The sequence below is a fragment of the Tamandua tetradactyla genome, chromosome 14 (genome assembly GCF_023851605.1).
Source record: "Tamandua tetradactyla isolate mTamTet1 chromosome 14, mTamTet1.pri, whole genome shotgun sequence".
Lineage (NCBI taxonomy): Eukaryota > Metazoa > Chordata > Mammalia > Pilosa > Myrmecophagidae > Tamandua > Tamandua tetradactyla.
This window is the reverse complement of record NC_135340.1, coordinates 1633698-1646028: the sequence shown is the minus strand read 5'-3', so window position 1 is coordinate 1646028 and position 12331 is coordinate 1633698. Positions and strand designations below refer to the sequence as shown.

The 12331-nt window shown below is 40.6% G+C and overlaps 1 protein-coding gene and 1 pseudogene across 7 annotated transcripts in view; both read right to left on the bottom strand.

Moving 5' to 3' along the window:
- NIN (ninein) overlaps positions 1–12331 on the bottom strand; it is a 101051-nt gene that overhangs the window by 19148 nt on the left and 69572 nt on the right. For 5 of the 7 annotated variants that reach the window (XM_077126782.1, XM_077126783.1, XM_077126787.1 and 2 more), the window contains 7 exons: positions 11903–12028; positions 10855–10924; positions 9089–9286; positions 5493–5606; positions 1718–1840; positions 904–1017; positions 14–160 (listed from right to left, as the gene is read on the bottom strand). In XM_077126782.1, the coding sequence (XP_076982897.1) occupies positions 14–160; positions 904–1017; positions 1718–1840; positions 5493–5606; positions 9089–9286; positions 10855–10924; positions 11903–12028 (892 nt within the window). The remainder of the gene's footprint in view (positions 1–13; positions 161–903; positions 1018–1717; positions 1841–5492; positions 5607–9088; positions 9287–10854; positions 10925–11902; positions 12029–12331) is intronic. The other 2 variants (XM_077126785.1, XM_077126784.1) reach the window with 2 other exon arrangements.
- LOC143655527 (large ribosomal subunit protein eL38 pseudogene) lies at positions 1852–2722 on the bottom strand (annotated as a pseudogene).

Below are 12331 nucleotides of genomic sequence, written 5' to 3'. Positions count from 1 at the left end.
ATAAAGAAATCACCTTGTCACCAGCATTCTGCAGTTGCTGATGCAAAGACATCACTTCTTGTTTTGACCGCTCCTTTTCCTGATGAGGCACTCGTAGGTCAGATCTAATCCAGGACATCTGCAGGCTCATATTTTGCAGAGTGTCTTCTAAACTCTGAACCTGCATCATGAGAACAACCTTTCACTGCTACACAAACCTGCCTGGCTTCTCCGTGGCGTGTACAGAAATGGGTGAGGATGAGAGAGCTCCAAGGGCCTCCCGTGTCTCCCTACCATAACCTGCTCTCTTCCACAGCTCAGTGGGAACCCAGGACACTGGGTTCATATTTACTGAATATTAAATTACGTTTAGGGCAACAATGAAGAGGCTTTGAGCAAGTACTGCTGCTGTGGTCCTCTGGCACATTTCCAAGTCTAGCTGACAGAATCAGTGAACAGCAAGTGGTTCTGGTGACTTATAAAATTGTGTTAGACTGTGGTGATGTTTGCAAAGGACCTCTTAGTTGAAAATAAAAATATACATATGTAGAACTTGCCTTCACATTAATATCTGGTATCAAATATAATTCAATTTTGAAAAATGCATACTTGTAAAAGGAATATTCATGGAAAGCTTTATCTATACTAGAACATAGAAACCTGCCTTAGAAAACTCTACTTCTAAATTAGACATAAGCAGCTATTTTTATGTACTATTCTCAAGGTTTCATAAACAAGTAATCTCATAATCAATGGACTTTAAGAGAAATACTGCACAAGTTATGTCACCACACTGTGCATGTGTTAAATATCAGTCAAACTGAATGAGTCATCATTCTGAGCCCTTCCTTTTAAACTGGCATTTCTATAGAAAGATAAAAGAAAATATTGGCTGTGAAGATGAAACAAGAATTGTGCAGGTACCTTTTCCTGTGACGCCACCAGCTGAGACTTTAAACTTTCATTCTGCTGCTCCCAAGACTTCTGTTCTTGCTTCATAGCAGCCACTCTGTGCTCTAAAAGACTTGACTTTGCCAGCTGTTTGAAGAAGAAAAAAGAGGTAAGGCTTATCTGCCAATGTACCTAGCCTCAATTATCCACCTCTGTGGGTACCGACCAGCTCAAGTTCCGATACAGGGATGGGGGGAGGCAGGGCAGGGTGAGAGAAAGGACAAAAGTGTTCTCGAGTCCCTGCTTTGCCTATAATTTTGGGAAGTTCCTTCTCTTTTGGAATTTCTATTTTTCTTTCTCACTGCTTCATATTCTGGGGGTGGGAGATAATGGATTGGAAGGCAATTAGAAATCTCAAGCATGTTCCATAGTAGGAAAACACAGAATGTTGATTAAGGCAGTTGGGAAAAAAGCAGTGGTTTTGGATCTTCTAGGGAAAATATGATAGGGAAAAAGTGCTAGTCTATGAAATAAATCTCAAATGATTAAGTACAATAACACTTATATCACTTATATTACATATGTAGTATTGTGAGACATAATTGCATTAATATGTAGCATTGTGACATATTAATGGGACAAACTTTACAATATTATATTTAATTATGTATTTTCAGAAATTTCAGAAGCTCTAGGGATTGCACAGAAACCTGTGGCCCCCTAATGCTGGCTGGAATTCGGGACAGCGAGGCTTACACGAGAGGTCCATGGTTACTGTACAGAAGGAAATGCTCATCATAGAGCACAAAGTACAAAGGTGGTAACAGGTCCAGTTATGTTTTACTACCTTATCAATACAGCTACTTAATTCTTCACTTAGAGCTTCCTTTTCTTTCAGCAGTTTCTCATTGTAGCTTAGAACACTAGACATTTTTTGCTGGAAGTCAGAGAGATCAGGACGTGTGTGCAGCTGTAGGAGAGACAAACGAGCCCTTCTATCACATCTTGCGGCTGCATTTATAAAGAAATATTTATAAATGGTATTTTCATGGTTGCTGCTTCAGAGGCATAAATGCTCGGGGACTATAATTAACTTTAACAAACTATTCTCTGCTGACCTCCCTCAGCTCGCTGGCTGACTGCCTGAATGTCTGCTCAGACAGGCCCAACCAGAAAGACGTTATACAAATAATGGACCCGGCTTTCCATGCTACCTTCAGAGAAATCACATCCTGCCATGCTGTCATCACCTGAACTTGTGTACACAACATACAGCATAATCCATCTTCCTCACGCTTTTGTTTTTAATTTAAAAATTGTAATAAATGAAAATCGGCATCTCTAGTTCCTTTCAGCTCCTTCACAGCCAAACCTGGGGCCAAGGGCTGCTGAGGTTTCTCTTTCTTTTCTTTGTCTGTGACGACCAATATATAAAGGTATCTGAGGCATCAAACTCTAAACTTCACACTATCCTTATTTTTCTTGGCCCTGACAGATCTGGCATCCTTTTGCCTGCTGTGAACTGAAGGCCCTTGATTTCCTCAATTTTGTGAGGTTGGTCACCAGGTGTGCTATGAGGCAGGCGTGGGCCAGTACTAGTGGCAAGAGGCAAGGAGGACTGAAAAGAAGCCCTCTGGGTTTTTTAACTAGAAAAATCTTTTTCAAAATTCTCAGTCAAGAATACAGAATTAGTATGTGTGCCGGTTTGACTCTCTGGCGGACCCCAGAAAAGCCAAGTCCTTTAATCCTCATTCAGTACTGCTGGGTGGGAGCTCTTTGATTGCTTCCATGGAGATGTGACTCACCCATTCACGGTAGGGTGGCTTACCGGAGCCCTTTCAGAGGGAACCATTTTGGAAAAAGCTCAGGTCCAACAACAGAGCCTACACAGCCAGAGACCTCTGGAGACAGAGAGAAATACCCCCGGGGAAAGCTGTTGAAGAAACTGGGAGACAGCTAGCGGACGTGGTCGTGTGCCTTCCCAGCGGAGAGGTGTCCACAACCCAAAGATGCCAGCCACGTGACTTCCAGATGACAGAGCTGTTCTGGATGGCATCAGCCTTTCTAGAGTGAAGGAAACCTCTTGGTGTCTTAATTTGGACATTTTCACGGCCTTAGAACTGTAAACTCGCAACTTAGTAAATTCCTTTTTAAAAAGCCATTCCATGTCTGGTGTACTGCATTCCAGCAGCTTTAATAAACTAAAACAGTAAGCACACATACAATGTGTCAACACAAGGACAAGTCTAAAGAGAAAACAATCCCTGTTTTCCTTGCTCCCTTCCCTTTGGAAGATGTCTAAATTGACTTGCCAGTAAAATGTTGCTGGTGTGGACACACTGGCTTTCTCCTCCTCCTTTTATGGAATCGAGGCAAACCCAAAGCTGTTTTTGCTCCTTTCCAGCATCCGCCTTGGCCCTACCGGCAATCCGGGCTGCAGAATTGCTTGTTGTGGGGCCTGTCTCACATCACAGGCTGTCTAGCAGCTTCGGGGACTTTACCCATTAGATGCCAGTAACAGAGCCCTCTCAGCTGGGAGAACCAAGGACGTCCCCAGCTATTGCCGGATGTTGGGGTCCTCTTCTACACGGGCACCACTACTTTAGAGACTGTGTCCTATGTTTTTAAACTGTTTTCTGTACTTTATAGTGTCCTATTCTATTTTCTTTCATTGCGTTTAGCTTTCTAATTTTCAATTCTTTACTATCATTATGATTTTACGGCCATCTTTCTACTTCCTGCCTTAGGTTCTTTCACATTTAGGTTTAGGGATAGCATGACAAAACGGACGTTATGGGCTGAATCTTGCCTTCAATGGGCCACAAATGCAGCTGCCTTACACACCTGAACCTGCCTTACACACCTGAACCTGCCTTACACACCTGAACCTGCCTTACACACCTGAATCTGCCTTACACACCTGAACCTGCCTTACACACCTGAACCTGCCTTACACACCTGAACCTGCCTTACACACCTGAACAAGTCAGAGGGCACAGGAAAATGGATGGTCAAGCACCTGGACACTGGCTTAGTGCAGGATCCTCTCTTTCGCCCAACTGCTCTGCAAAGCCTGATGCCGTTCGGAGTGTTACTGGCATCCTGCGGCTTTAGTGCCGCAGAAAATACGTGTCAAAGTACCCCGGGAACCCTAACTCATGAGGCCACGTGGAGCAGCGCACGCTCTCCTGCTCCCGACTGCACAAGCACAACGATGGGTCTGTGAGCCAGAGTCCAGGTCTCTGATGAAATAACCTCCTACCCAAGGCAGACAGGGCTCACATTTCACCATCTCACTCACGATACTAACCCCTCTGTAAAAAACACGTGATAAAAATGCGCTGAATAATATTCTCATGTTACTTGACTCCCAACGCTACCACCTCCTTCCGTTTCCCAGCTTAGTGAAGTCACGAAGCACATACGTCCCATGCTATGGATGTGGAACCCATCATCACCTGAGACATTAATAACCAAAGGACTTTCAAAGGATAATGGAAAAAAGTACACCCGAGTTAGTTAGGATGACCTCGGTAATAACAGCTTTGGAATATTTATACACCACGGTAGGGCTCCATGAGCTTTAATTTCTGGCATGTTGATATGGGGCAGGTAGCTTCTCTATGGCAGAAGAGATACACATTGCAAAGCAGTATTTGACTTGAACAATTCCTCAGAGAGCATCTATTGGGCACCAAGATTGTACTGAGAATTATAAGAGACACAAATACTCTGAGAGTCTGATAATATTAGGAAAGCAAGACTTATATGAGTCAATTAGAGATTGACGCAAACATAACACCAGGAGATACAAACTCAAAATGTTCCAGAATTCAAGGAAGGACACAATCATACTAATAGGCTAAAGAGATGCAAAGAATATAATTTTATACTCTAAGGTAGCCATGAGATTAAAGAAATCTTTGGTGAAACAAACAAATCAGATACATCAACTAAATTCCCCTACTACAAATCAGGATTGCTCAAACTGAAAGATTCCAGTACTAATTGAAAATTAATTAAAAATACTAAAAGACAACATTCAGGATAGAATGTAAGGTAAACCCTTTTTTGTACCTAAAATTAAGGCTTTAGCTAAAACTTTGAAATAGGTACCTTAAAGCCAAATTCTTAAGCAAGGCTGCATACTTCGTAATGCCTAGAATTACTTTTATGTATAAGATATCTCATTCTTGCTATAAGAAAAAGGCAAAAAAGGAACCAGCTTTACCCTGAGCCTCACAGATCTGAACAGTTATGAAAGTTATGAGACAAGAAAACTTTCTTCTTTTAAAACAAACATTACTTTGTCACCTGTCTGGGAGAAAGGAGGACAGCAGATTGCTCAAATTGAAGTGGCTGTGATTCATTTATAGTAATAGAATTTTACAGTTTATAATATCTATAACTTAGAATATGACTCCAGAATTAGCAACAGGAGCCCTTAGACACAGGTTATTCTTCAAGTCCTCAGCTGCACTAAACAGTAAGCTACATGACAGGCTTAGTAAAAACGACACTTGGTGGCTAGAAACAGCAGACCCTAATGATAGAACAGGAGAAAACACGAAATAAATAAATAAATAAGCCCCACGCGCCCAGTAAGCAGCACTCAGCCTTACCTGCTTCATTTTCTCCAGTTCATCTTTGAGAAGGAGGTTTTCCTGTTCCACGATATGGGTCTGTATTTTAACTTCAGAAAGTTCTGCCTCCAGAGAAGACACTAAAGTTGAAGACTAAGAAAAAAATAAAAAAGTCAAATACCAGACATATTCATTTAGAGTGGGCAAAACTTTCTAAGCTCACGAAAGGTAACGGTAAGGAAGAAGGGACACGAATTCACAATGCACACATTGTCTTAAGACCCTTTATCCTCACACTCAAAGGAACCAACCAAAGCTCTCTTGTCAAAGCCTGGGCTTAAGTGGCATACACGCACTTCTAAAGTAGTGTGTGCAGGTTTCTCCACTGTAAAGTTACTAACTTTCTCCACGGAGTTAATAAATAACTTGGCGGAGGTACTTTGAACTACGCAAATGCTGTTCACTCTCAAATTTTTGCCTGCTAGTTTTAGCAGGTAGCAGTGGATTTCGTCTACGATAATTATTACTGGAGCGCTTGCCTGAAGATAACTTTGTATTTTCTCCTTTGTTTTTTCATTTAACTGGAATTCTGCAGTAAGAAAGAGCTGTCCTTTCTCTCCCATTTATTTAATCAAATTTTATATCAATATGCACTCATTTATTTTATTCTATATTTTGTTAGTTTATCCTTGTACTGTCTGAATGGATTATGTACCCTAGAGAAGATGTGTTTTAATCCTGATCCAATCTTGCATGAACAACAGTCTCTTTTAACCCCTATTCAATAATGTAGGCTGGAATCTTTTGATTAGGTTATCTCCATGGAGATGTGGCTCCGCCCATCCCAGGTGGGTCTTGATTAGTTTATTGGAATCCTTTAAAAGAGGACACATTTTGGTGAGCCATGACAACTACAGAGCCCACACATCCTTTGGAGATGAAGAAGGAAAACGACCCTGGGGAGCTTCCTGAAACAAGAAGCCTGGAGAGAAAGCTAGCAGATGTCACCATGTTTGCCAGGTGCCTTTCCAGTTGAGAGAGAAACCCTGAATTTCACTGGCCTTTCTTGAGTGAAGGTAACCTCTTATTGGTGCCTTAATTTGGTTATTTTTATAGACTTGCTTTAGTTGGGACATTTCCTTGGCCTTAGAACTGTAAAATGGCAAGTAAATAAATTCCTCCTTTTAAAGAGCCATTCTGTTTCTGGTATATTACATTCCGGCAGCTAGCAAACTAGGACAGTCCTATACTATCATTATTTGTTTTCTTACTCAAATTGTACTAGTTCTTAAGGTTGGTCTTGTCTTCTTTCAAAATGCCCCATCATTCTGGGGTTACTTTCCAGCACCAGGAGATGTTAAAAGACTTTCCTGTATCTTCCCAGTCTCAGCCCTGGAATCAATAATTTCTCCAAGGAATCTGGCTCCTTTGATAGGAGAACGGTGTTTAGAAACAAAGGTCAGGGTTGCTAGGTGTGTTCACTGCTAAGATGTGATGCTCCTGGGCCCCTAAGCAGGCAGAGCTGGGAGATGCGTGTGCGCGTGTAACCTGTGGGGTGTGCAGCCCTCCATCTGCGGATGCACTGAACAGCATGAGTTTATGCTGATACCTGGCACTCGAACCCACGGTCATGGGGTTCATTTCAGCCCTCCCCCTTTCCTCGCTTGTCACTTCCTTTCCATATATCTACTTATTTGTTCACCTCTTGTATACACATAAAGTCGTTTCAGAATTACTATAGTCTCAACCGCAGAAGAATCACATTTGCTGACTAGGCTGTGGTGCCGTTAAGGTGCAGTCCTTTGGTCCTTAGCCCTAGCGTGTCCAGCCAAGACGCTAATTCTCAAAGCAGCTTCCTTCCCTGGTGCCCTCAATGTGGTTAAGTTGTCCATCTATCAGGCAGCTGCGGCCTGTGCGCCGCGCGTGCCGGGGTCTGCGCGCCGCGTGTGCCGGGGTCTGTGCGCTGCTTCGGCAGCCCTTCCCCACGCGGGACGCCACGGCGGTTCTGAGAGTCAGAGCTGTAAGGAGGGACAGACACCCAGGCATCTCTCCTCTTCTCTGCCCTCCCCTTGCAGGTAACAAACCTCCTTTTAGCTTCTGATTGATCCTTCCTCCTTCCTGCATTCCTTTCTCACAATGAGCAGCTGTACACGTGTGTGTTCCTGTATCTCCATCTCTCCTACCCGGAAGGAGGTGTGGTACAGCTACTCTTGTGTGTGTTTTTTTTTTTTTTTTTTTAACTTAACAGGTGTCCTAGAAATAACTTCATCTCAAAAGTGATCTTTCCCATTCTTTTTTTTTTTGTTCCGCAACAGCTGCACAGCACTACTCCAGGTGCTGCCGCACCGATGCGAGTCACTCAGTCATTTGGCCAGAGCTTGTGTCTCGGTTGTTTCCGATCTTTCACGATTATAAACAACGTTGCGATGAACAGCTTTGTGCTGGAGTCTCTGCATTGTTGGAGGCACACCTTCAGGTAGACTCCTAGAACTGGGGCTGCTTTGGCCAAAGGTGAAGTACACATGGGATCTGTTAGGCGTCGCCTGCTTTCCCACCAGAAGGTGACCCTGTTTGCATCCCCATCAGCCAGGTACAAACACACCTGTGTCCCCACAGCCTCGCCTACAGAAAATGTGGTTGTAGCTTTAGTTTTTTTGTCTCATAGGTGAGAAATGGCAAATTACTGTTATTTTAATTTGCATCTCTCTAATTATAAGTGATTTGAAACATTTTTCATAAATTCGAGGGCCAATTTTAATCTTTTTTTTTTTGGCAAATTGTTTGTTTATATGTTTTTCCCATTTTGAGATCAAGATTTTGGTCTTAGGTTCCTGAATTTTTTAAAACTTTTTTTATTGTATAATATAATGTGCATACAAAGCAAAGAAAGAAAAAAGCAATAGTTTTCAAAGCACTCTTCAACACATGGTTACAGGAGGCTCCTGAAGTTTTAAGAGTTATTTAGTAGAGATACTAGCTCTCTAGTATCTCCCCACACTATCATGATAAATGTGGTGAACATTTTCTCCGGTTTGTCACTATATTTAACTTTGTTGGTACTTTTTTTCATTGTGCAATTAAAAACATTTTTAATTGATCTTTTTTTAATTGCCTTTGATTTTTGAGTCATAATTAGGAAGCCTCTCTCCATACCAAAGCTAGTAGATGAAGTCACCCATCTTTTGTATAAATTTTAATATTTAGATTCCGAATCCATTTGGAGTTCATTCTTGCCTGTGATACATGGATCTAACTGTAGCCATTTTCAAGCTGTCCCAAAAGCACTAATTAAAAAGCCCATCTTAGCCCCACTGATTTATGTCACCTTCATCATATACTAAGTTCCACAGGTATTGGGTCTAGACTTTCTATCCTGTTGGCCTATTTGTCCATTAATGTACGAATACCACACTGTTTTAATTATTAAGGCTTTACGTATAAGACATTTACCGGTCTTGTTTTGTTTTTTGCATGGGCAGGCACCAGGAATTGAACCCGGGTCTCCGGCATGGCGGTGAGAATTCTGCCACTGAGCCACCATCGCACCGCCCATGTATCAGATATTTAATACAAACATTTCTTCTATGCCTTGGGATTTCCTTGAAAGGAAAAAAAAGGGCGGCTACGGACCATACCTGCACTTTACAGGACTCCAGTTCTTGCAGGCTGGACTCGTCCGGTGGACTGGGCTGCGGCTCTTCTTCCTTCTGGCCCTGCACTTCGGCCAGACGATGGTGAAGTTCTTCCAACTTTTCCTGATTTTGAGAGTTTTTTTGGCTAAGTTCTATATTTTCCAAATCCAACTGTTGGTTTTTGGCTTTTAATTCTGAAATCTAATTAAAATTGAAATAAGATTTTAGAATTGGCTACCCTACTTCTAATGGAAAACAGATGTAGAGACTAATTGTTTCCTTCTTTATATAGAGCAAGTTTGTATTTGTGTGTGTGTTCCTGTGGGTGTGTGTTTCTGTGTGTGTGTGTGTATAGATACATATAAAACTGAAATAATTCAGATTCATTATAACAAATTCAATCAATTTGGAAGTATATGAAGAACTGAGAGACACTCAGTACAACCCATCTACAGATGCATCCATTGCTCACAGCTGAAATTTTCTCTCTCCAGATCATTATCTGTACATATACAAAACCCATACACACATAATCTTTTCCTTTTCTCAATAAAAACTTGGATCATTTGATATGTTTGGGCACCTTGATTTTTCCACTTAGAATAGCTTACAGCCTTTCCTACCTCCAAGTCAGCACATTCAGAAACCAGAGCATGACATAAACTTTAACGGTTGTAGGATATTCTAGTATATCAAGACATTTCGTAATGCATTTATCCATTCCCAGACTGATAGACATGTACATCTGATATCACTTTTAATTTTAATTCTGAACAAAAACATCTTTTGGAAAATTCATTTACACACTTTTTAGGATCATTTCTTGGAAGTGGGATTGCTGGTTTAGAAGATATGCATATGCATTAGAATTTTCATAGATATTCCCAAAATATCTTTCCTACAATGCTACCAACTTAAAATCCTATCAACATTTATTCATAAATTTGCTAATAGTAGATGTCAATCTTTAATTTTGCTACTTTGATAGGTGAAAAATAGAAACTGATTTAATTCACACTTCTCTAATCACTAATGCTAGCCATATTGTCAAATGTCTTTTTTTCTATAACTTACTTTACATAGATTGTCCATTCTTCAACTGGGTTTTGCCATTTATTTGTAGGGGTATAAAACATATTTTGGATGTAAACATCTTGTCTATTTCAAGTACTGGAAATACTCTTTTCCCACTGTGTTCTTTCACTGTTTTGGGCAGATTCTTAAGGGCTTCCCCTACAAAATTATATTGTGAGATTATATAAACTGGGTGTCACGTGACACAAACTATCTGTATAATAACAATTCTATACCTATGAAATTTTGCCAGTTTCTGCCTTTAATCATGGTGAGGAAAGGGGAAAGAGCTAACATTTCTCAGATGAAGCAACAACACTTAGTGAAAGTCACTCCAGTTAAGCAGTGAGGTTGGCTCTTGAGACATCCTACTTCTAAGACTGCCATTTTTCTTGATCTTTCTACACTTCCTCCAAGCTACACAAGGGATAGAGCTGGTATTTCATAGGTACAGTTTAATTATGAAGCTTGTATTAAGTGTTTAGCATCTAGAAATAGTATATACATCGTTTACCCCCCAAATTTGGACTCTAGTTTACAGCTAGCATGAGATGAGTTTCCATTTTTAAACCCAGGAGTAAGTACCATATCATCATTTGGTATATATTAATCTAGCAGCATATCTTATAAATTTCAAATAAAAATAGAACATTTCAGAAACAAGAACTATTAGGAAATATTAACAGTCTCCTCACCTGCTTCTTTAAATTTTCAACCATCTTCTGGACAGCAGCTTTTTCCTTTTTTACAGTTTCTATTTTTTGCCTGAAGGAACAATAAAAATATGGCTTAAGAGTTAGGCTTTATCAACAGGCTGAGCCCTCGATCTTGAGGTTTGTTCCTAGGAAACTTACTCCTGCAAAGGAGAAGCTAAGCCTACTGATAATTATACCTATCACCTCCAGAGAACCTCTTTTGTTGCTCAGATGTGGCCTCTCTCTCTAAGGCAACTCAGCAACTGAACTCACTACTCTCCCCCTCCACGTGAGACATCACTCCCAGGGGTGTAAATCTTCCTGGAAACATGGAATAGAACTCCTGGGATGAGCTGGGACCCAGCACCAAGGGAATGAGAAAGTTTTCTTGATCAAAAGGGGGAAGAAAGAAATGAGATAGAATAAAGTTTCAGTGGCTGAGAGATTTCAAACAGAGTCAAGAGGTTATTCTGGAGGTTATTCTTATGCATTATATAGACATCCCTTTTCAGTTTATGGTACATTGGAGTAGCTGGAGGGAAGTATCTGAAACTATTAAGCTGTGTTCCAGTAGCCTTGATTCCTGAAGACGGCTGTATAAAATGTAACTTTTATAATGTGACTGTGTGGTTGTGAAAACCTTGTGTCGGATATTCCTTTTATCCAGGGTATGGACAGATGAGTAAAAAAATATGGATAATAAATAAATAAATAAATAAATAAAGGGGGGGGAGAAAGGGTAAAAAATTGGGTAGATTGAAATACTAGTGGCCAATGAGAGGGAGAGGTAAGGGATATGGGATGTATGAGTATTTTTTTCTTTTCATTTTTCTGGAGTGATGCAAATGTTCTAAAAATGATCATGGTGATGAATTCACAACTATGTGTTGATATTGTGAGCCACTGATTGTAAACCATGTATGGATGGTATGTGTGTGAAGATTTCCCAATAAAAATATATTTTTTCCAAAGAGTTAGCTTAGAAGTTGAAGTAAAATACAATAAGTCTTTCGAAAACATCTTAAGAAAATTTACGGTAATGTCTTACCACATTTCTTCCTGAGATCCATTTAATTTCCCTAATTTCGGGTTAGACATGCTATCTTCTTCACTTAAAGTAGACATTTCATTTCTCAAAATAGAATTTTCCTCTTGAAGCTTCTCAGATTCATATCTGATGTACAGAGATTTAAAAGAAAAAAGTTACGAGGCAGTCATCTGGCATCTTTGGAAAATACTTTCTAGAGACTTCCAACAAAACGCGTATTCCATGCCAGTAAAAAAGAAACATCTAAACTCAGCGTCCTTAGTGCTTGGAAATGAGGCTATGACATATTGACTCATTTCAGGTAGGAAGTAAGAATGTCACTGAAAGACACTAGGGAGGCTGTTGGCTGGACAATCTGAACCCAGAGACAGGACTCAAGTGCCAGTGCCCTCTCTGGTTGCTTATCTTTCCAACAGCAAACACGCTGCT